Raw genomic sequence first — 24139 nt, 5'->3', positions numbered from 1 at the left:
CTTTTTTAGCTCATGGCCCCTTTGGGATCTTTTAATTTTTCTGTAATTAACTTCATTAGTTAATGAAGTCAGAATATAGACAAAATTCTTAAGGGGTTGGACAGGCTAGATGCAGGAAGATTGTTCCCGATGTTAGGGAAGTCCAGGACAAGGGGTCACAGCTTAAGGATAAAGGGAAATCCTTTAAAACCGAGATGAGAAGAACTTTTTTCACGCAGAGAGTGGTGAATCTCTGGAACTCTCTGCCACAGAGGGTAGTTGAGGCCAGTTCATTGGCTATATTTAAAGGGAGTTAGATGTGGCCCTTGTGGCTAAGGGGATCAGGGGGTATGGAGAGAAGGCAGGTACGGGATACTGAGTTGGATGATCAGCCATGATCATATTGAATGGCGGTGCAGGCTCGAAGGGCCGAATGGCCTACTCCTGCACCTAATTTTCTATGTTTAACTTATTATAATACCTTCCATAAAAATATCAGTGTCTATTAATTGCACATATATTCTCTTTTATTCGATTCCACAAACATCAAAAATATTTCAACTACATAGATTTAAATTTATTAGAACTGAAATTTAGGAGGCAACAGGGTGGTAGCTCTGTGCCCCCCTTCGTTCAACCTGTGGCCCCCCCTGAAATTTGCCATATGGCCCCAGGTTGGGAATCACTGGTCTAAATGGCTTCCTTTTATGCCAAATTTTTCTCTGCTTCCAAAGCAGGTGACAAAGCATCGTGGAATCAGCGTTCGCATAAGCTGCTGTGCCAAGTATACAGTAGAGCAAGTGGAATGCTCTGTATTCTGAACATAAACCAAATTGTTGCTGATTAAAATGCAAAGCATAGATCAAAATATCAGATCATTTGATATTTTTCCAATGTCTATTTGATCACAGGTGCCTTCTCTTTCCGTTTCCTTTTGTTGGGTCCCATTATGTAACATGCCGCTGTCAAAGGCAACGCAAACTTCCACAGGTACCAAAGCTCACCATTGTCGATCATCCGCTGTTTGGTAAGAATCATCAACAGACGGTCCACTTCGAACACAGCTACCCCCGGCGTGATAACGACAGACATTTGCCCGGTGCGGTCAAAGTTTCTGTTTATGTAATGCTTGTCAAACACTAAATGAACAGAGAGGAAGGATTTTACTTAAAAAAAAAACACAAAACAGGAATCCGAAACAAATATGCATGACAGCCCGCTAAATCAATTGCTTGAATGTTGTTACTTTCCTGAAGGTGACAGTTCATTGCATTACTACAGCGGGTTATGTAGTGGCCATTTGGCTTTAGAATCAGAACATAGACAAAAGTGCTGGAGAAACTCAGCGGGTGCAGCAGCATCTATGGAGCGAAGGAAATAGGCAACGTTTCGGCCTATTTCCTTCGCTCCATAGATGCTGCTGCACCCGCTGAGTTTCTCCAGCACGTTTGTCCCCCTTCGACTTTCCAGCATCTGCAGTTCCTTCTTAAACACAGAATCAGAACATACCCTGGCACCATGGAAAAACCTTGTGCTTGCTGGAAAGGGTGTGAGTAATCTCATCAATATTCTGCACATCCAGAAGAGAACACAGGCCAATGGGCCAGCGGTCAAGGGCAACAGACATGCTGATCTCAGACACTGACACTTGATTCTAATTTGGAGCAAAGAAAATAGGGAAACCCCACACCTTCAAGGTCAGATTACCTTATGTAGATACCAGTAAATAGTTGCACTGTTGTAAATAAATCTTCTACACACATAAAGGTGGATAGAGGGGTGAGGGGAGACAGAGACCTTTGTTTGTCCACAGATTCTTCAGAGGAAGCAGTGCTTGAGACCCCTGCCCACTCCGTGACTCCGTAACATTGTCAGGTCCAATTAAAATATTTCCACTCTCTACGCTCAGATTCAAAGTACATTAATGGTGAGGTAATTTGCACAGGAATAAATTTGCCTATAATCCCTAAAGAAAAACAGTACATGTGTTCACAAAGATGTGGGAATTCCCATAGTAATGGCGGGTGGTAATGGTGGAGAGGGGGAAGAGAGGGTGGGAGCAGAAGGGTCTGGAGTTGGTGCTAATTACAAGTGATCGCTTGCTGTTTCTCGATATATCAAGTTCACTTTAGGCGGCACCAGCTAGGAGCAAATGCTTAGTTGTTTCACAGCTTTTTCACAATAGTATTTTTCTGGATCCTATAATAGCCACAATTAACGGTACTGGGGTGATGCTGGTTAGAGAGTTGTAATTATACACCACAGAAACATGAATAATGTATTTAATGCTAAATTTAAGGCCAGTCAAATCTCTATGTTCCGTGAATTACACCTCCGCTCAAGTCCGTTCAACAGCCGAGTGGTCGAGGGCATTTGACAAAAGGACAAGTGATCCTGGCCACCATGTGTCTTCTAGTCATTCGGTGGGGGCCTGGGTTGAAATTCCACTTCCGACATTACTACTTGGGCTCAAAGTAGCGCAGAATTTAGAGCTGCTGCCTGACAGATCCTGACGCCCACTTTGGATCCTGACCTCTACTGCTCTGGCTGTGACGTTTGCAGGTTTTCTTGTGTCTTTTTGGGCGTATTCCCCATGTGTTCCACTTTACTACCATGTGTCAAAGACTTGTCGGCTGCTGAGCTGACACAAATTGTCGATGATGTGCAGGTTGATGGCAGGGGACAAGAGGGGGGTTGCTGGGTGAGGAGAAGCGTGTTAAAAAAGATGCATAAAGTGCATCAGTACAGATTGGTGTTTATTGGTCAGCATGACCCCAGTGGGCTGAAGGGCCTGTTTCTGTGGTGTATGATTACGACTCTCGAACCAGCATCACTCAAATTCACTCCCGTAGAAGACACTTGGTAGCGATCAGGGGATGCGATTACTGGCTCATTTCCTCCCCTCCAGTCCAGTGTGCTATGTAAGTGAGCACCTGAACACTGGCCACGAACTGGACAGATCAATAAATGGCTGGGCATTCCTGGTCTAACTGGGTCCTCATATGCCTCCACTCATTGATGTACTCAGTCACTTTTAACTTGTTCAGTCCAATATAAAAAAGGCAAACATCACAAAACACACCATTAAAGGAGAGGTTGATGGCCTCCAGGTAGTTTCCTTGTGCTGCTGTAGAGTTTTGTCCACGTGGAAAACCATCTGAGGAGGAAAGAACAGCTGAAGTAGAATGACAGCGGTTTTGTTGTGTTACAGTTCTTTCACCAACCGCAACAGCTGGTTAACACACTCTCTGTAAAACCTGCACAAGTGGAAGTGGCATTCAGAAATCGCATTCAGCATTAAGATGCCAATGGCACACTGGTATGCTTCCTAGCACTGGATCTCCACCTGAAATGACTTGAGCAGTGTTTTACTCCACTTTTTGATGGCCTCATTCAGATTTCCAGCAAGGTTGATATAATAAAGAAAGCTGGAGCATTCCCTGACTTTGGAAATCATGTAGTGGGTAGACAAAAATGTTGGAGAAACTCAACGGGTGCCGCAGCATCTATGGAGCGAGGGAAATAGGCAACGTTTCGGGCCGAAACCTTCTTCAGACTGATCTAGGGTGGGGGGGGGCGGGGAGAAGAAAGGAGAAAGGAAGAGGAGGAGCCCGAGGGCTGAGGGAGAGCAGAGAAGGGGAGGAGACAGCAAGGGCTACCGGAAATTGGAGAAGTCAATGTTTATGCCGCTAGGGTGCAAACTGCCCAAGCAGAATATGAGGTGCTGCTCCTCCAATTTCCGGTGGTGCTCACTCTAGCCATGGAGGAGGCCCAGGACAAAAAGGTCAGATTCGGAATGGGAGGGGGAGTTGAAGTGCTGAGCCACAGGGAGATCAGGTTGGTTAATGCGGACCGAGCGGAGGTGTTCGGCGAAACGATCGCCAAGCCTACGCTTGGTCTCACCGATGTAGATCAGCTGACATCTAGAGCAGTGGATGCAGTAGATGAGGTTGGAGGAGATACAGGTGAACCTCTGTCGTACCTGGAATGACTGATTGGGTCCTTGAATGGAGTCGAGGGGGGAGGTAAAGCGCCAAGTGTAGCATCTCTTGCGGTTGCAAGGGAAAGTGCCCGGGGAGGGGGTGGTGCGGGAGGGAAGGGAAGAATTGACCAGGGAGTTACGGAGGGAGCGGTCTTTGCAGAAAGCAGACGGGGGGGAGATAGGAAGATGTGGCGAGTGGTGGGGTCACGTTGGAGGTGGCGGAAATGACGGAGGATTATTTGTTGTATGTGACGGCTGGTGGGGTGAAAGGTGAGGACTAGGGGGACTTTGCCCTTGTTATGAGTGGGGGGATGGGGAGAGAGAGCAGTGTTGCGGGGTATGGAAGATTCCCCTCTGCTCACCTATCGCCTCTACAAAACATACAACTGCAACAAGGCTCTCGGGCCATCTCTTTGAGCTGAATAAGATGGTGCGACTGTGAACAAAAGGCTGTATTCCTCAGCTAGTCTGGCGACATATTGTTTTGGAATGCTCAATGCCTTTTGGGGGAACTAGATAATTACAGTGCAACACCGACATCTGTTACTTTGATGAAAAGTCTCTCCTAAAACTAAAAGGCAAAGCAAGCAAGGACTTCTGAGAAATGATCAAATTATACAGTAAATGGAATCTTTGGACCAATCACTCCAGAAATGTTCCCATTTAATTCAGCAGTTACGTCGTTTATTGTCCCAACTTTAAATTAATACCTGCTTCTTGCAGTCGCACCAGCACTGGGTACTGGATGAAGAGCTTTTTAATTGTTGTAAGTAGTGACGTCCACTCTTCCCGTCTTTCATTCTGGGCTACAACTCTTGAGAAAGTGGAACAGCAATGTTAGGAAACAAATAAAGAAAATCAAATCCAAAATCAACACTGCTGGTTTATGAAAGGTAGACAAAAGTGCTGGAGAAACTCAGCGGGTGCAGCAGCATCTATGGAGCGGAGGAAATAGGCAACGTTTCAGGCCGAAACCCTTCTTCAGACTGAATTTATTTATACTCCAACACAATTTTCACAATTTCTACTCCAACCCAATTTTATGACGTCAATAAATTTGGTGATATTACATTTAATTCCCTCATGTAAATGACAAATATATATTATAGGTGGGATCCTAGCACTAATCCCAGTGGTACCCCATCAATCATACCGTGACAAACGGCTGAGGGACAGTCCAGACAGAGACCCACATGATCCACAAAGTGGAAGGCAAGGAGAAATAAGTAAATCGTATTGAAAACTCACTTATAAAAGTCTTCGTAGAACCTTCCCTCGTGATCCTGTTGAATATAGGATCGGTGAGTCTCAGGAAATTCATCTGTAAGCAACACAACTGGTCAGGAGCAGAGTCCGGTCAAAATACAGGCGACATCTTGTGAAAGCAGAAGGATGGAATCGCAGAGGGTTTGAATCGGTGAACAGCCACACAAATACACTGCCCACTCAACAGTCCTGTCTTACAATGAGAAGAGCCAGATTCAATATTTGTCCCATTTGAGAAGCCAACAGGGCAGTGCTGATGATCGGGTGGGGGGGGGGGGGGGGGGGGGGGGGGGGGGGGGGGGGGAGGGGGGAATAGAACAGGTTTTGTGCACAAAATATCTCACATCAACAGTGGAAATTAATAAGTGGCTGAGAGTTACGGTTGGAAGCATTGGAGGGCAAGATTTGTTCTCTAACCCTTGTATGTTATCAGCCTCTGCAGGTGATGTGGACTTGGGTAAATAAACAGAATGTTGGAATTTACTGTTGAGATAGAGATAGGTTTAATAAATAGTAAAATGCATAAAAGACATCAGAAATAAATCAGGTTCATAGAATCTGTAGATAGGAAGCAAAGTAATTTGATATGGATTGGTGTAATATGCTTGGAGGGGGCACAAGGCAGTGGGTATACAAAAGAAAGTGAATGACAGAACGGTTACAAAAATACACATATGGAATGTGAATGACAGAGCATCAGTTGCCTAAGCAGAGGTGTAGACTGCCAGGTGAAAGGCTGGTAACGAGGTTGTACACAGCAACGACAAGGTCAGAGTACCATGTGTGGGCATTCATTGAAGAAAAAAAGTGAGGAAATACATAAAGCCACAGACCGTTACCTGAAGATCCTTTCAATGACCCATAATTAAGCAAAATTGATTATGAGTTTGTTTTAACCTGGTTCCAGTAATTTTATACAACTGAAAGCAATTTAACTTTGTGCTAGATGGACTTCACTGTGGCTCACAACCAAAATGACAATAAAATAGCAAAATAGTGTGACTTCCTGGGCTACACGGTGTTCAATAGGAAGAACATACTTGGTTTGGAGAAGGACAAAAATTAAATAGATGATGTTCTAAACTTGGGTACCGGTCAATTAAGGACAAAGTTGTCTGGGGGAATAGGTACATCTGTCTTCACGAAAGTGAGGGATGATGCTGATATTGTGGTTAAGGAGAAAATGTGTAAAACATGGGCGGGGATTAACACAGTTAAAGGGGGGTTATTAAGAGTCTTAGAATGTTTTTGAAAGTAAATAGACCACCAGGACCAGACAGCATATATCTCAAGAAGGGTCTCGACCCGAAACGTCACCCGTTCCTTCTCTCCAGAGATGCTGCCTGTCCCACTGAGTTACTCCAGCATTTTGTGTCTACCAGCATATATCTCAGGCTGTTAAATGTTTCAGAGTCCTTGACTATCATTCTCCAATCGCCTAGACAAATAAGGAGGACATTAGAATATATGTCCTCAAGAGGTAGCAGGACAGGTGAATAAAATCTGCTTCCCTGCTAATCAGGATTTTGATTTATTAGCAGGGAAGTTAGGCTAGAACTGTGCACAACAGCAGTGTTTCAGTACTGCATACAGTTCTGCTCATGACGTTACAGGAAAGGTGTAATTGCACTAGAGAGGGTGCAGAGGAGGTTTACAAGGCATTGCAGGAATGGAAAATTGAAACTGAGAAGATTGAATTGCTAGGGAAAAGATTGGGGGAGAATCAGTGGAGATGCATTAAATTGCGAGGTGTCCACACAGATTAAACAGGGGGAACATATCTATCTTAGCTGAGGGGTATCTGGTGGGGGTGACAACACAGATACCATCAGCACATTTAAGAAATGCATGCATGAGCTGTAACCTGCTGAGATCCACACCTCGTCCTGGAAGGTGGGATACACCTGAGAAGCTCTTTTCCAATTGCACAAACATGATGGGCCAAATGGCCTCCACCAGATATTGCATTTTCTCCAGTTCCTACTGAGGTTGTCATCAGGCCCCTCTTTGACAGATTAAAGGACAAACTCACCCGCTGACTTGGTATCATAGAAAGTTCTAGAAAACAAAACCACCGTCACTTCATGGCTGCAATTCTTCTCCTAAAATTAAAGAATAGTAAAAAAAAAAACATTAAAAAATTGTGATTGAACTGTCTTGCCTGATAAGCGATGCATATTGTGATAAAAATTGCGAAAAATTGGAAGCATGGTGGCGCAGTGGTAGAGTTGCTGCCTTACAGTGCCAAAGGACCCAGGTTCGATCCTGACTACAGGAACTGTCTGTATGGAGTTCGTACGTTCTCCCCGTGACCTGTGTGGGGTTTCTCCACGAGCTCTGGTTCCCTCCCACACTCCAAAGACGTACAGATTTGTAAGCTAATTGGCTTGGTAAAATTGTAATTTGTCCCTGGAGCCTGTAGGATAGTGTTAGTGAGCACGGTTCGCAGACTCGGTGGGCCGAATGGCCTGTTTCCGTTCACAACTCTCTGGGTGAAAAAGGTTTTCCTCATCTCAGTCTTAAATGGCCTACCCCTTATTCTTAAACTGTGATCCCTTGGTTCTGTACTCCCCCAACATCGGCAACAATTTTCCTGCATCTACCATGTCTAATCCTCTAAGAATTTTAGGTTTCTTTAAGATCCCCTCTCATCCTTCTAAATTCCAGCGAATACAAGCCAATTCGACCCATTCTTTCATCATGTCAGTCCTGCCATCCCGAGAATTAACCTGGTGAACCTACGCTGCACTCCCTCAATAGCAATAATGTCCTTCCTCAAATTAGGAGACCATAATTGCACACAATACTCCAGGTGCAGTCTCACAAGTGCCCTGTACAACTGCAGTAGGACCTCCTTGCTCAAATCCTCTCGCAATGAAGGCCAACATGCCATTAGCTTTCTTCACTGCCTGCTGCACCTGCATGTTTACTTTCAATGACTGATGTACAAGCACACCCAGGTCTCATTGCACCTTCTCTTATCCTAATCTGACACCATTCAGATAATAATCTGCCTTCCTTTTCTTGCCACCAAAGTGAATAACCTCACATTTATCCACATTATACTGCATCTGCCATGCTTTTGCCCACTCAAGCATTTGCCATGCTTCTGACCCACCCAAGTCACCCTGCAGTCTCATAGCAACCAACCAAGAGGTTTCAGATTGTGATGGTGCATTTTAGTGTCCCTTCTGAAGTCCCAAGGTACCCCGTGGATGCCCAGTTTTCAGCTGCCATACCTGTACTGAGTCTATCCCATTTAGCACGATTGTAGTTCTACACAAGTCAATGGAAAGTGGCCTCGGTGCAAAGATAGGTCTTTGTCTCGAAAATGGACCATGTAATAGTCTCATGGATAGATGTATCTGGCACAGGTAAGTTGGTGAACCCACAGTCCCAATCTGCTGTGCTTCTTTGACCACTACCTGCTCCAGATGCAATCAGGCAGCCACGTCCTTCGTAGCTTGGTCATGAGTAGTGAACCAACCCTCTCTTGGTGATGGACACGGTCCCCAAGCCAGAATAGATTCAATGCCCTTGATCTTTCAGTGCTTCTTCCAAGCATCATAAGTCAATGATAGGAAACCACAAACCCCACATCCGTCAACCGTTATCCATTACTGTCTTAAAATCAGCTTTCACATTTGATGCACAACCAAATCCTTGCACAATCTGTCTTTCCCTTGTTTTATTTACCTTCCATTTGGCAAAGAGATCAGCAAGGAAACCGTTTACAGCCTTCTCAAAGTACAAGTCGCCTAAATGAAGAGAAATATGGTTAAGAAAGTGAACCATTAGTTTGAACATCTGAACCTTGCTCACTGTGTTTCTCCAGTTATGATGAGAGGTGCAAGGTAACCCAAGCGAGCTTTCCTTTAAAATGAGTCAATGGCCTGACAGCATTACTGTCGAAACAGCAATACTAATCTTTGCCCATTTGTTCACAACATAAATAAAAACAACACAAATACAAAATCTTCTCAGAAATATTTGTGCACTTGAAAAAGCAGCGTCAGGTTAAACAAACATTTAAATATCTAATTTTCCTCTGAATGAAGCAGCGGCAAACATATTGTGACATGGCTTCTCATTTTCGGAACACACAAGGGATGACACGATAAACAGCTCAAACTAACGAAAGCACGATGGAAACTGGCTTACAGATGCGGTACTAAAAAAGGAAATACTTTTATACAAATTAAATTTTGAGAAAGGAAGACAAAATAGAACCTATATATTATAGAACGATGGATTTCAAAAAGTTCCATTCATCTTCAATTTTCAGTTTCCCAGCTATGGGAACTGACCTTACAGGGAGGGCTGTCTCAGCAAGATTAAAGCACAGTGCCGCATACATAACATGCTCATGCCAGTAAACTTGGATAATGAACAGAAAAGCTCATTTCACCCAACACTGCTCTTCCATTTAATAAGCTTTTGGCTATTAATTTGCTTATTACTTTGAAGCAAGAGTTAACACAGTGTAAGTGCAGTCAGACAGCAAAAGTGACTTTAATGTTTACTGAAGCATTATTGAGCAAAACACAAAGCGCTGGATGAACTGAGCAGGTCAGGCAGCATCTGTGAAGGAAATGGACTGACAACACTTTGAGTCGGGCTGGACTCGAAATGATGTCTGTCCATTCCCATTACAACCTTGTCGTGGTCGGGGAGCTTGTGTGTCTCAGTGACCTCTAGAGCTATGCCAGCGGGAGATTCGTCTCCTGTTAGGGTCTCCCATGCTGAACAGGTCGAAGGGTAGCGGCGAGACGAAGAGCGATCCACTGGTCCTCCAGGTTGGAGGTTGAGCACAGGGCTAACAATCCCTGTCTCGAAAAACAAATATGTTACGGAAACAACAACTGAAGGAATCAACACTACTGGGCGTGATGGACTTCCAGGGCTATTGACAGATGCTAGGATGAATGTCAATGGTGAAAGCTGAAAGGAAGCCACTGGCAGGAAGGTGGATGTTCTAAATGCTAAACATTAGAAGGCGCTGGAACTAGATTGGCCATATACTGAGAAGAGAACCAGACAGCATCCCAAGAATAGCCCTCCATTGGACACCGGAAGGGAAAAGGAAAAGAGGGAGACCCAAAACCACCTGGCGTCAAACTGTAGAGGAGGAAATGAAAACAATGGACCTGACCCTGGGGTAGTGTCCAGAAGCTAGCCCAGAACACACAGGACCTTCGATGTTGCCCTACATACCAGGAGGCAAAATAGGCAGTAATAAGTAGTATTCTCTCCAGAGATGCTGCCTGACCTGTTGAGTTACTCCTGCACTTTGTGTTTTGCTCTTGATTCCAGCATCTGCAGTTCCTTGTCTCTCCTGAAGCATTATTATTCAGAAGACAAATCATGAAACAAAAATCCTAAAGTGCTTCGCTATCGATGCTGCAGGCATATATTTCCCAACTACAGTGTACATTTCCTCACCATAGATGTCGAAGTCCCACATTTCACAGCTCATTTGGATGAAAATGTAAACCATTGCAGAAGTAGATCGGAACACCACCTTTGAAATGGACACCAATAATGTTACATCATAATTAAAATACTTTCCCAAAACTCTTTCCCCACGCAAATGCAATGATTTTACTGGGAAATGTTGGTGATACAGATGCACAGTAGAAAGCATCTTATCTGGAGCATAACCGCATGAACAAAACACAAAGTGCTGGAATAACTCAGTGGATCAGGCTGCATTTCTGGAGGACATGGATAGTAGACTATCAGGTTGGGACCCTTCTATCAGGTTGGGACCCTTCTATCAGGTTAGGACTATCAGGTTGTTTCATATGGCGACGTTTCAAGTTGGGACCCTTCTACAGTCCCGACACAAGACGTCACCACAAGACGTCCATATCCTCCATTTCCAGAGACGCTGCCCGATCCACTGAGATATTCCTGCATCACCACTTGGTTTGGTGACTGCACAGCCTAATACTGCAAGAAATTGCAGAGTTGTTGATGCAGCCTAGCCCATCACACAAACCAGACTTCCCCCACGTCACATTGGCTTGGGAAAGCAGCCAACATAATCAAGGAGCACTTACATCCTAGTCGTTTCCTCTTCAACCGTCTTGTCAGGCAGAAAATACAAAAGCCTGAAAGCATGCACCACTAGATTCAGGAACAGCTTCTCCACTGTTGTTATCGAACTACTGAAAAGAGCTCTCACAAGACAATAGTGTAGTCCCAATCTCACAATTTATCTCATTTCAACCGTTGTACTATTTTAACTGCATTTCTCTGCAGCTGTAACATTGCAACACAATCGTCTGCACTCTTGTTATTTTTCGTTTTGCACTACATCTTGTACTTGTACATGGCTTGATCGTACTCATGTATGGCATGATTTGACTGGATAGCAAGCAAATATTTTCACTGTAACTCAGTATAAGTGACAGTAACAATAAAATTAGAGCAATATTGCCAGAATTTGTTGACATTATTTCACATTGTAGTTCGACTGCAGCAATTCCAGACTGGAAGCCAGTGCAAACAGTTCACCAAGCCACGTTTGGAACTGGACTGAAGCTAAGTCAGGGGCATGAGCTTGCTGGCAGTGGCTGCCTTAGGCTAATTGCATATCCAGAGTATGTTTAACCCACTCCACGGTTCCAGTACGATTCAGAAGACCCAGTCATAGAGCAGAGTTCATTCCAATGATTTCTCCCAGCATTGTCCAGCAGATCTCTGAGTGGATCATGAAAGCCAAGTCCAAATTTATTCAAAAGTCAATAATGTTGTTGAATGCAAAAGCATTCTCCCTCTTTATAAAACTCAGATACGATTCCTCATCTCCTGCACTAACCTCTCCTTGGAATAGCTTCTAACATGTTACATTATATCCAATCTTTCCCAGTAGTTCTGCCCTTTATGTGCCTTCCTTTGGTTTTATTGGAATTACTATACTGTGGACCATTGCCCCCAAACAACATCACCCAGTTCCCTCAAGCTGCAATACACACCATTAGTCACAACAGCACTTTGTAAGCCCTGGCTCACCAAACCAAGTGTGGGGAGCCTAATCCAATTCTACAGAATCATCTGCTACAATCTATCCAGAAAAAACATGTAAGTTTAGAAAAAGAACATTATTGTCCACTTGGGTCAGCAGATAAAGGGACTACACACAGTAATACTGATTTACAGAGATTAATAAAGAGCCTGTCCCACTTGGCGATTTTTTTCGGCGACTGCCGGCATTATTGACTGGTGTATCGAAAGATTTTGTACATTTCAAAATCCAGTGGCGACCAAAAGAATGTTGCAACACTTGAGGAGACACCGCGTGCCAATACATCGTCATGCCGCATCACCGCCGCGACTTTGTTGGTGACCTGATACGTTAGTCAATGATGCCGACAGTCGCCGAAAAAATCGTCAAGTGGGACAGGCTCTTAATGGTCTCCAGGCTTAGATCAACTGACCTGCAACTGATGCCCCGTTGTCCTTTAGTGCCCTTACTTACTTGTAACATCAATCCCAGAACAATACAATTAATTAGTTTACATAACCCAGTAAACCAGTCAATTGTATCAAATTTCTCTCAGCAATGCAAGGCTGCAGCCCCACATCAGATTAATTAGGGGTGGACAAAGATTTCCATGACTGGATCCCAGTAATCATTAATGAGGTAGTGGGAGCTTCCACAACTGAGTGCAAAGCCCACTGGATAGATAACAAGGTCATAGATAAATTCTTACCCTGGTATCTTCACTTATATATCCACAGGTAACTTTTTCACCTTTAACCCAAAGTTCACTTGCTTGCGCCCTAGGGGAAAAAAATCACCACACTGTTAGCCAGTGATAATTGCATTCTAGCAATTATTAAATAATTCCCAACAGGAATGGAGGAAACAGTGTGGTGTCTCTGAGAGACTCCAAATAAAGGCACGCAATTTAATGTACTTTCCCAGACATATTGGGTTTATTTGCAAATGAAGTTCCCATCAGAGCATACAGTGAAGGTGGCCTTTCAGCCCTGTGCTTGTGCCAGCTCTCCGAGAGCACAATCCAGCATGGCTCTACCTCTCCGGATCTCCCCATATCACTTCAATACTTTCCCAAGTTGCCATTCCATTTCCACTCCCCTCAATAATTGCCCAAACCTGCATCTGGGACACTAGTAATATTGTCTTTCTTTGCAAGGAGTGGAATGAGACAGGAAAGAAGGGTTATATTACGAAGCAGAACCGTGTTCAAAAATCGACAGCACCATACTTCAACGCTCCAAGCAAAATTAGAACTATTGAGGCAAATTGAACAAAGTAAAAATTTTAATCTGACCTTATTCCTGCAAATTCCACTTTCTGTGTAATGTAAGCACAAGTGTTAACCTAGGAAAAAATGGATAGGTTTTTCAAAGAGCAGTCACAAATTTTATACGCAATTATCTCAACAAAGCTCTTAAGTTTATCAGAAATAACTGGACTAAGTCCCTGCTTCTGATCCACTGAGAATATCACAACACGTGGATTACCTGCAGTGCGGCATGTGGGTGTAAGCAACAACTGCATCTCAACATAATTAGATATTGTTACGTTGGTTCCATGCATAGGGTCTCATGAATTTACCCGAGGAATACCACTTTGACTAATTTCTTCACACTGTTGTGGTCCCAAATCACCAGCACTGTCCGATGTATTGAAATCCCCAGCACATGCTGTAGCATTCAGAGTGAATAGTTACTTCACATCACAGGTTGCTTACAGGCTGCAGGATTGGTTTGTGAGGTGCAGAAACAGGACAATATCTGTTTGAAGAAAAGCCCATGGAAGTTCCTCTTCCAAGTCACCCTTCCTTTTTAAAAATAGGACATAGAAACATAGAAACATAGAAATTAGGTGCAGGAGTAGGCCATTCGGCCCTTCGAGCCTGCACCGCCATTCAATATGATCATGGCTGATCATCCAACTCAGTATCCCGTACCTGCCTTCTCTCCATACCCCCTGATCCCCTTAGCCACAAGGGCCACATCTAACTCCCTCTTAAATATAGCCAATGAACTGGCCTCAACTACCCTCTGTGGCAGAGAGTTCCAGAGATTCACCACTCTCTGTGTGAAAAAAGTTCTTCTCATCTCGGTTTTAAAGGATTTCCCCTTTATCCTTAAGCTGTGACCCCTTGTCTTGGACTTCCCCAACATCGGGAACAATCTTCCTGCATCTAGCCTGTCCAACCCCTTAAGAATTTTGTAAGTTTCTATAAGATCCCCTCTCAATCTTCTAAATTCTAGAGCGTATAAACCAAGTCTATCCAGTCTTTCTTCATAAGACAGTCCTGACATCCCAGGAATCAGTCTGGTGAATCTTCTCTGCACTCCCTCTATGGCAATAATGTCCTTCCTCAGATTTGGAGACCAAAACTGTACGCAATACTCCAGGTGTGGTCTCACCAAGACCCTGTACAACTGCAGTAGAACCTCCCTGCTCCTATACTCAAATCCTTTTGCAATGAAAGCTAACATACCATTCGCTTTCTTTACTGCCTGCTGCACCTGCATGCCTACCTTCAATGACTGGTGTACCATGACACCCAGGTCTCGCTGCATCTCCCCCTTCCCCAATCAGCCACCATTTAGGTAATAGTCTGCTTTCCTGTTTTTGCCACCAAAATGGATAACCTCACATTTATCCACATTATACTGCATCTGCCAAACATTTGCCCACTCACCCAGCCTATCCAAGTCACCCTGCAGTCTCCTAGCATCCTCCTCACAGCTAACACTGCCCCCCAGCTTAGTGTCATCCGCAAACTTGGAGATATTGCCTTCAATTCCCTCATCCAGATCATTAATATATATTGTAAATAGCTGGGGTCCCAGTACTGAGCCTTGGGGTACCCTACTAGTCACTGCCTGCCATTCTGAAAAGGACCCGTTTACTCCTACTCTTTGCTTCCTGTTTGCCAGCCAGTTCTCTATCCACATCAATACTGAACCCCCAATGCCTTGTGCTTTAAGTTTGTATACTAATCTCTTATGTGGGACCTTGTCGAAAGCCTTCTGGAAGTCCAAATACACCACATCCACTGGTTCTCCCCTATCCACACTACTAGTTACATCCTCGAAAAATTCCATAAGATTCGTCAGACATGATTTACCTTTCGTAAATCCATGCTGACTTTGTCCAATGATTTCACCACTTTCCAAATGTGCTGCTATCCCATCTTTAATAACTGACTCTAGCAGTTTCCCCACTACCGATGTTAGACTAACTGGTCTGTAATTTCCCCGTTTTCTCTCTCCCTCCCTTCTTCAAAAGTGGGGTTACGTTTGCTACCCGTCAATCTTCGGGAACTACTCCAGAATCTAAAGAGTTTGAAAGATTATTACTAATGCATCCACTATTTCTGGAGCTACTTCCTTAAGTACTCTGGGATGCAGCCTATCTGGCCCTGGGGATTTATCGGCCCTTAATCCATTCAATTTACCCAACACCACTTCCCGGCTAACCTGGATTTCAGCTCAATTCCTCCAACTTCTTTGGCCCGCGGTCCCCTGCTATTTCCGGCAAATTATTTATGTCTTCCTTAGTGAAGACGGAACCAAAGTAGTTATTCAATTGGTCCGCCATATCCTTGTTCCCCATGATCAACTCACCTGTTTCTGACTGCAAGGGACCTACATTTGTTTTAACTAATCTCTTTCTTTTCACATATCTATAAAAACTTTTGCAGTCAGTTTTTATGTTCCCTGCCAGTTTTCTTTCATAATCTATTTTTCCTTTCCTAATTAAGCCCTTTGTCCTCCTCTGCTGGTCTTTGAATTTCTCCCAGTCCTCCGGTATGCTGCTTTTTCTGGCTAATTTGTACGCATCATCCTTCGCTTTGATACTATTCCTGATTTCCCTTGTTATCCATGGATGCACTACCTTCCCTGATTTATTCTTTTGCCAAACTGGGATGAACAATTTTTGTAGTTCATCCATGCAGTCTTTAAATGTCTTCCATTATAGACATCCAGTATAGTCTCCTGCATGACCACACCATCACTACCTGCGCCAACAGCTCTGCTGAGAGGTACACCCTCAAAACCACCTGAACACATGTAAGCAGAGCTGAGTGAACCGGAGAACAACCACACTGGAGCCCGGCAACAAAGCCACACCCTGGAAGCCTGTAATCTCTCCCAAAGAATGGCCGAGGCTGGGGAATCAACCGAAGATCCCAGAGCCGGATCGGCAGTTGTTCGTGAGGTGCAGGGACCAGTGCACTTAGAGAGTTAATGTACAAATTAGCCAGGAATTAATTGAATGACAGATTGGGTTTGAGGGGCTGAATAGCCTTCTCTTGCCTCCATGAAGTTTGATGTGCTTGGAATAGGTTGACAGAGGTTTAAGAGCAAGTGTGATGGTGCCACAAGAATATGGGCTCATTATGCTCCATTCTGTTTGCAAATTGAAGATCAAATTTCCAGCCACGTACCAGGTTCTTCTTGAGTCGCCACATGTCGCTGCGCCCAATGTACTGGTCCTTGAAGGTCAGCTCCATCAAATCCAGGGTAACATCCTGTTCAATATTCAGACATGGAAATATTAATAGACAATAGGTGCAAGAGTAGGCCATTCGGCCCTTCGAGCCAGCCATTCAATGTGATCATGGCTGATCATCCCCAATCAGTACCCCGTTCCTGCCTTCACCCCATATCCCCTGACTCCGCTATCTTTAAGAGCCCTATCTAGCTCTCTCTTGAAAATATCCAGAGAACTGGCCTCCATCGCCCTCTGAGGCAGAGAATTCCACAGACTCGCAACTCTCTACAAGAAAAAGTGTTTCCTCGTCTCCGTTCTAAATGGCTTACCCTTTATTCTTGAACTGTGGCCCCTGGTTCTGGACTCCCCCAACATCGGGAACATGTTTCCTGCCTCTAGCGTGTCCAAACCCTTAACAATCTTATATGTTTGCCTGTACTCATGTACGGGATGATTTGACTGGATAGCACGAAAAAATATTTTTCACTGCATCTCAGTAAACATGACAATCTTAAACCAATACCAATGTTTGACTAAATATTGCGACACTTGCTGGTGCAAGGAAATGCCTAACATGGTTAGGTTTCAGCTGCAAACGTTGTCAGCGTCATGAATAAACCAGAGATCTGCAGAGTCAGCAAAAGATCTTTAGTTTTGGTTTTTCGGAGCTGCGACTGATTTGGAGAACAGGAACGACGAGAGGAATGGGGGGGGGGGGGGGGGGGGGAGTGACACCAGGGGAAATGGTTAGAATCTGACAGCCCTGGTCAATGTTGGATGGGACTTGACAAATCCAGAGGCAACAGGCCCAGCCAGAACTCACTTCCCTCACCTCGATCACGCAGACAGGGTGGTGAATGGGCTCTAGGGTGGTTAAGGAGGCTTTTGGTACGTTGGCCTTCATCAGTCAGGGCACTGATTATGGCGGTTAGTACATTAACAGGATGGGCAAATCCAAAAGTAAAAACCTTATCAAGATTCAGTTGATTATAATGAATGTGGAACAATATGCAACCGAGTTAATCAACCCACAAGATGCAGATGGGATCAAAGCTCAGCAGTCCATCCACATCTGGTTGTGAATGGTTTGGACATTGAACCTGGTGGCAGCTGCAGTAAGGTCGCTCTCCTCAGCAGGAAGGGTGGGATTCAAGGGCTGCGAGTCAACAAATACCAGCAAACGTATTAGGTATTTAACTGCTCAGTGTTCGTGCCACTGACTTCCAGTTGATCATGGGAACATGAGGAGGCATGTGATTGCTGCTTTTACTGACAGCAACACCTTCAAAAACAAGATGCAAGGTACAAATCGGGTTCTGCACCCAGCATTCTCGGATGATCTCCATTCACATTTGCCCTTTATTCCAAGTACAATCTCTCATTCTCAGCAATGGACTTTGGGCCATTCCCAGCATCTCCAGACAAGAGCAGAATGTAATCTGACTTACTGAGGCCTCGGCAAGAGAAGCTGAATGCAAACACTCACTCTTTCAAGTGACTCAAACACTCAGCTTATTCACAAACAAAGAGAATCTGTACATTTCTCGCCAGTTACCAGCGAATCCAGCAAAAATTCTTGACTAGTGGCATAAAAGGATTGCTTAAGGATCCCTGAAACTCAATCGGAAGCTCGCTCTGGGATCTGGATAGATTTGAAGCAATTAAGAGTGGCACAGTTGCACTACGAGTAGAGCTGCTGTCCACAGCTCCACTGACCTAGATTTAATCCTGACCTTGGGTGCTGCCTGTGTGATTTGTATCTTCTCCCTGTGACCACATGTGTTTCCCCAGGGTGATCAATCTCCACTCATATCATAAACAAGTGTGGATCAATAAATGTATTGTATCTAATGTATAGATGAGTGGTAAAATACAGGGGAAATTTGTGTAAATGTGAGAGAAAATTGCTACAAGGAATGAAAGTGAATGTCCTGAGAGCCAGCATTGACTTGATCAGTCAAAAGGCTTTCTTCTACATTGTAAGAAATATACAAAAAAAAAACAAACAAGACCCTTACCTTCGGATCCACAATGTTCACATAGACATCCTGGTAAGCTCGCAGTTTAAACACCTGGGCCACAGTCTGATCCACACTGATAGTTTCTGAAGGAAAGAACCAAGAAGAAAAGATTCCATTTAAATTAAATGTAATTTAATCTCCCCCCAAAAGGTAGGAGCGCAAAACAAAGCCAAAAATATCATTTTCTGGGAAGTTTGGGGAAATATCTAAAATATCTTGGGTGTGAGAAGGAAAATAATTACTGTTTAGGAGCTAGCAATTGGACGGCCGGCCTTCCATCCCTACAGTCCTTTATTTTTGTTCTTTCCTTCTCTCCCACTTCTATCTGCACCTTAAAAGCTGATTCATTCATTGACTTTTTCCCAGTTGTGATGAAAGGGCATTAACTTGAAACATCCCATCTCTTTTTCTCTTCCCACAGATACTGCTGCCGTGCTGCATATTTCCAGCAGTTTTGTTCTTGGTTCTAACTGTAGTCAACGGCCCCCATAGCAGAAGTGTCCATGTCGCGAGGTGGAAACTAGAAGTATCCTGAGCTCATTCTGCTACCACCATCATCTACTGCGACAAGTGATGGCTTCCACTGATTGTCGCTGGACGCTTGCGTCCTTTTCAGGACGGACGATGACGGCGAGGCCAACATTTGTAACCAGATGGACACGAAAAGAAGAAGACTGTAGCCCACCACATCGTCAAAAACTGACTTTCTTCTCTGCTCATTAGGCACAACATAAATGGAAGACGTTCTCTGTGCAATATTACAGATCATCAAGCTTTCCTCCCGTCATGTTTTCTCCCCTATATAACTTCTACATTTGCAACACAAATCCCCAAAAATACAGCAGCTGCGCATAGTGGTTGTACAGAGATTACCCAGAAACCAGGGAGGACTTTTTATAGTCCAAACTCAGATCAGACTTCATAATGTCCTTCATTACTTAGTATCATAAGATGGTCGTTAGCAATTTCGATGACACCTTACAATCATTTTTAATACTAAATCCCACCAATCCAGCAACAATGCAAAATAATTCAAGTTGTTACCTTTCTGCAGATCTTCTTTCAAAGACTTCACCTGCAGAAGAAGAGGGCTGTAAAGAGAGATAATAAATATATTGAGCAACAAGAAGGGAGTTGAATTTAGGGGGTCCGTCCCTAAATTGTGATATAGATAAAATTGTAGATCATTGGACTTCGGTCCTTTCAATTCCTCCTAGGATCCTTGACCTTGCACTCCTGTGGCTGTCTGTTTAATTAAGGATCACCTGTTCCTGCAGGATTCCCCATAAACCAAATCAATATCCCCCTTCCCCACCCCACTTCCACCCTCGCCCCTAGATGACTTCAATAGATGCAAATCTAAAAAAAAACACTGTTATTGTGGTAAAACATTCCAATAGATAGATTCAAAAAGTCTTACAAAGCTTTAAAATTAACTGTTTTATTTTCCCTTCCCTGGAAATAAATCTGCTTGTAGACAAATTAATGTGATTAAAAAGAGAAAGTGTCACTTTACTCTGTTGGTCTCATTCACAACTCAGGGGACAATTTACGGAAGTTTGCCCGGCAGTCTGAAGGTCAAATAAAAAAGGAAATTAATTTGTTCATTGCTTTTCATGAATTCAGGACATCCAAACATTTCTCAGGCACTAATGTACTTTTACAGTGCAGCGCGTGTTGTGAGACGGGAAACACTGCAGCCAACGTGCACACAGCAAACTCCACAAAACATCACGGATGTATACTCTCCTTACGGTGATATAATTGAGTGACATGTATTCACCAGGTGATGACTTCAAGCAGAGACGACCCAGCCACTGTCACAGAGGGAAGCTCCATTGAGAGCTTCACAATGATCATCTCATCACCAACAAGAAAAAATCGGATCATCTATCCTTGGTATTCAATGAATTAACATTGAAGTGCAGTAGGTACATGAAAAGATCATCTTCCAAGTCTCATGCCATCCTGAGAAGGAAATATATCCCCATTCCCTCATTGTTAATAAGTATAAATTGTAGCACTCCTTTCCCAACAGTATATTTAAGAGGGAGTTAGACTATATTTAAGAGGGAGTTAGATGTGGCCCTTGTGGCTAAGGGGATTAGGGGGTATGGAGGGAAGGCAGGTACGGGATACTGAGTTGGATGATCAGCCATGATCATATTGAATGGCGGTGCAGGCTCGAAGGGCCGAATGGCCTACTCCTGCACCTAATTTCTATGTTTCTATGTATTGTGGGACGACCTTTACCTGTGGTTCAAGAGGTCACTCTGCAACAGACAATTGGAGAGGCCAAGAAATGCTGGTCCTGCCAGTAATGCTCAGATCCCTGAAAATGAACCAATAAAACGCATTTAAATTTAAAAAAATGAAATGGTACCAACCTGTACTCGTCATTGATGTACGCAATCTCCACAATATCACCCAGCTTCACCTGAGGGAAGACTTTGGGGTTCACCATCAGTTCATAGTCTAAAGGAAACAGGAAGACAACATGAAAAAATAAAGCATCTTTTCAGTTCATCACACTCTTTCCATACAGTGCTTAACAATCAGCTCACCAGTAACAAATTTAAAACAAGAATCAAACTGCTGGATCAACTCCGTGCCTCAGGCAACATCCGTGGTAGCAAGAGCATAGTCAACATTTTGGGTTGAGACTCTGCATCAGGACCATCAGTTTGTTTCTTGCTCCAGATCACAGCATCTGTGGTTTTGAGTATTTCCTTTTGAATGTTTGGAGGGAAAGAGCTCTCTAATTATATTCTGTAACCAACCTTGCCCCATAGCTATCACCACTTCCTATCTCTTCTCAAGTGCCTTTTGATTATAGTTCCTTGTGACATTATCTGACCCTCAAACAATGATGATATTGAATTCAGCTCCCTGAACGTCAGAGAGATTAAATCACACCAGCAAGATGTCCCATTCGACGGTCAGCTCATGGGTATGCAATGGATAGACCTCAATGATCTCCATGCTAAAACTGCCTTGTGGTATTCATCCCTTCAGAGATACACCTAAAAATAGACATCCAACAGATGGGTGACCTTTGGTGGCCACAAAACCATTGCCCAGCAAGACACCTTGATTTCTAAAGTAAGGGAAGACAGGAAGGGAGTATGGATTGTGACAGTTTCACTGCCAGCTCATAAGGTGCAGCCCAGGATCCGATTCTTTCTGTACTCATGTTTTCCCTGGGGATTAGTTATCTTACATATTTGATATAACACTGTTTATTCTCTTGCACTCCTGACATACTCATATATGATAAGGTTAGCCTGGTACACAAATCATGTTTTCATTGCATCTTGGTGCACATGACAATAATAAACCAAAACAGTTCTAAGACACTTTATTTAAGCACATCACCAAACACTTGGCCACAGAGATAAATTTGAAGCAATACAATTGGCAGCAGTGCAGGTGGCTGGAGCAAGACTGCTGTCAGCTTTGCCCAGTGGGACTAGTGGTGTTGTCAAGGGTGTCCAGAAGGATGGTGATTCTGCAGGGAACATGATGTCAGTGGCAGGATTGATGGTACCATCAGGCAGCCTGGCAGGATTGATGGCAAAGCACAAAGATGGTGAAAAACAAAGTCAAGGTTTGGGAAGGGCAGAACAGCAGCCGCATCCCTCCCTGGCCCTGTACCCTGAACCCCTTCCCCCCACACTCTTTCTCCTTCTACTCAGCCGCAAAAGCACCATCTCCCTCACTCACCCATGTTCTCCCTTCACCACGTTCAGTCTCTCCCGTGCCATCTCCCTCCCTGTACTGTCCTTATGTGCCCAGCCCTCCCCAAGCCATTCCTACTCTTCTCCTCCTCTTTCTCATCTCACTCGATCCGCTCTGACCGGCCGGGCAACACCAACAGCGGGGATGGGTGTCTCTTTATTCTCACCGCTGCCCCCGAAGCCCTTCTTGTGGATCCACAGTTTATACACCCTGTTGGTTCTCATGATGACAGCCTGTGACAGGCCCAGGCCGCCGCCGCCGCCGCCACCGAGCACGGTGTTGTTGCTGAGAGCTGCCGGAAGTGCAGCAGCGGACAGGGTCTGGGGCCTCGGAGAAACGTTCCGTGGAGAAAGGTTCCGGGAGCCGACTGGAGGGGTGTTTGTGCCGTTCTTAGCAAAGATCCTATAAGAGTTTCACAGAGCCCTTTACAGCCACCAAAGTATTTTGGGGAGTATTATCAACGTTGTAATGCAGGATTTCGAATGCAGCAGCTTCCTAAGCACCAGCACCAAGGCGGTGGACGAGGGCCTGTTGAATCTTCCTCCAAGTCTCGGCCCAGCCTCATCCAGGCCACCTCACCCCCTCCAGTTAAAATAACCACTTCTCTCGATCACTTTATACAACAAAGACATCCAAGGCAAAACACGGCGAGCAGAGTAAGTGAGGTAGATATTAATGCGTTAGACCAAAAGCTCGGTCAGAGGAATAGGTCTTATGGAATGATTTAAAAGAGGAGAGAGAGGTAAATTGAATATCTAGTGTCTTGGCAACATAGGATAGAACATAGTAGGTGTCTTGGACCTTGAGTAGGCAAACTATTCTTGAAGTTAGAGCTGAATTAAATTGAAAACTACTGCTAACGACTGTGCTGTGTCATCTCTTTGACACCCCCCTATATTTGTGACCCTATGGATGAACATCATGCCACCATCTCCCATTACTAATCTCATCTTTAACACTTAAATAACGTTCAATTCCTTTCCCCCCGTCACCTCATCTTTACCACAGACACGCAGCTCTATTACACTGTCATTCCCTACCAGGAAGGTCACAGGGCTCTCTGGTTCTTCCTTGAACAGAGACCCAATCAGTTCCTTCTCTCCTCACACTCTGCTTGGTGGAACTTGTCCTCACTCTCAACAACTTCTCCTTTGGCTCCTCTCACTTTCTTCAACTCGATGATGTAGCCACGGGGCCCGGCTGAGCCTTTTTGTTGCTTACAGTCCTTGTTCCAAATCATTCCCCAACTTTTTCACCCCCACCCTTTTCTCCGCAGCATCAAAGACTGCATTAGGGCTGCCTCCTGCATCCGTACAGAACTCATTGATTTCATCAACTTTACCACCAACTTCTCAAATTCACTTGGACTATCTCTGACACCTCTCTCCCCTTTCTCGATCTCCCTGTCTCCATCACATGAGACAGACAATTGACAGAAGTCTACTTCAAACCCACTGACTCCCACAGTTATCTTGATAACACATCCACACTGCCATCCATCTTTGCAAGGATGCTATCCGTTACTCTCAATTCTTCTGTCTCCGCTGCATCTGCTCTCAAGACAAGGTCTTCCCATCTAGATCTTCCAAGATGTTCTCTTTTTTCAGTAAATATGGTTTCCCCCCTCCAATTGTGGATATATCCCTCATCCATCTCTGTGTCCGA

The 24139-nt window shown here is 44.3% G+C and overlaps 1 protein-coding gene across 5 annotated transcripts in view; it reads right to left on the bottom strand.

Annotated features, from left to right (window-relative positions):
- Positions 1-23846, bottom strand: part of depdc5 (DEP domain containing 5, GATOR1 subcomplex subunit) — an 80699-nt gene extending 56853 nt beyond the window's left edge. For 2 of the 5 annotated variants that reach the window (XM_055655990.1, XM_055655989.1), the window contains exons 1-14: positions 22641-23846; positions 21124-21211; positions 19781-19827; positions 18734-18819; positions 16669-16752; positions 13531-13580; positions 12946-13015; positions 10670-10748; positions 8924-8985; positions 7260-7329; positions 5210-5282; positions 4672-4775; positions 3062-3136; positions 984-1118 (exon numbers count right to left, since the gene is read on the bottom strand). In XM_055655990.1, the coding sequence (XP_055511965.1) occupies positions 984-1118; positions 3062-3136; positions 4672-4775; positions 5210-5282; positions 7260-7329; positions 8924-8985; positions 10670-10748; positions 12946-13015; positions 13531-13580; positions 16669-16752; positions 18734-18819; positions 19781-19827; positions 21124-21211; positions 22641-22698 (1081 nt within the window). In that variant the 5' untranslated portion in view covers positions 22699-23846. The remainder of the gene's footprint in view (positions 1-983; positions 1119-3061; positions 3137-4671; positions 4776-5209; positions 5283-7259; positions 7330-8923; positions 8986-10669; positions 10749-12945; positions 13016-13530; positions 13581-16668; positions 16753-18733; positions 18820-19780; positions 19828-21123; positions 21212-22640) is intronic. The other 3 variants (XR_008725520.1, XM_055655987.1, XM_055655988.1) reach the window with 3 other exon arrangements.
- Positions 23847-24139: the final 293 nt, after the last annotated feature.

This window comes from Leucoraja erinacea, chromosome 25 (genome assembly GCF_028641065.1).
Source record: "Leucoraja erinacea ecotype New England chromosome 25, Leri_hhj_1, whole genome shotgun sequence".
NCBI lineage: Eukaryota > Metazoa > Chordata > Chondrichthyes > Rajiformes > Rajidae > Leucoraja > Leucoraja erinaceus.
The sequence above is the reverse complement of the archived record's forward strand: the minus strand, read 5'-3'. Positions and strand labels throughout refer to the sequence as shown.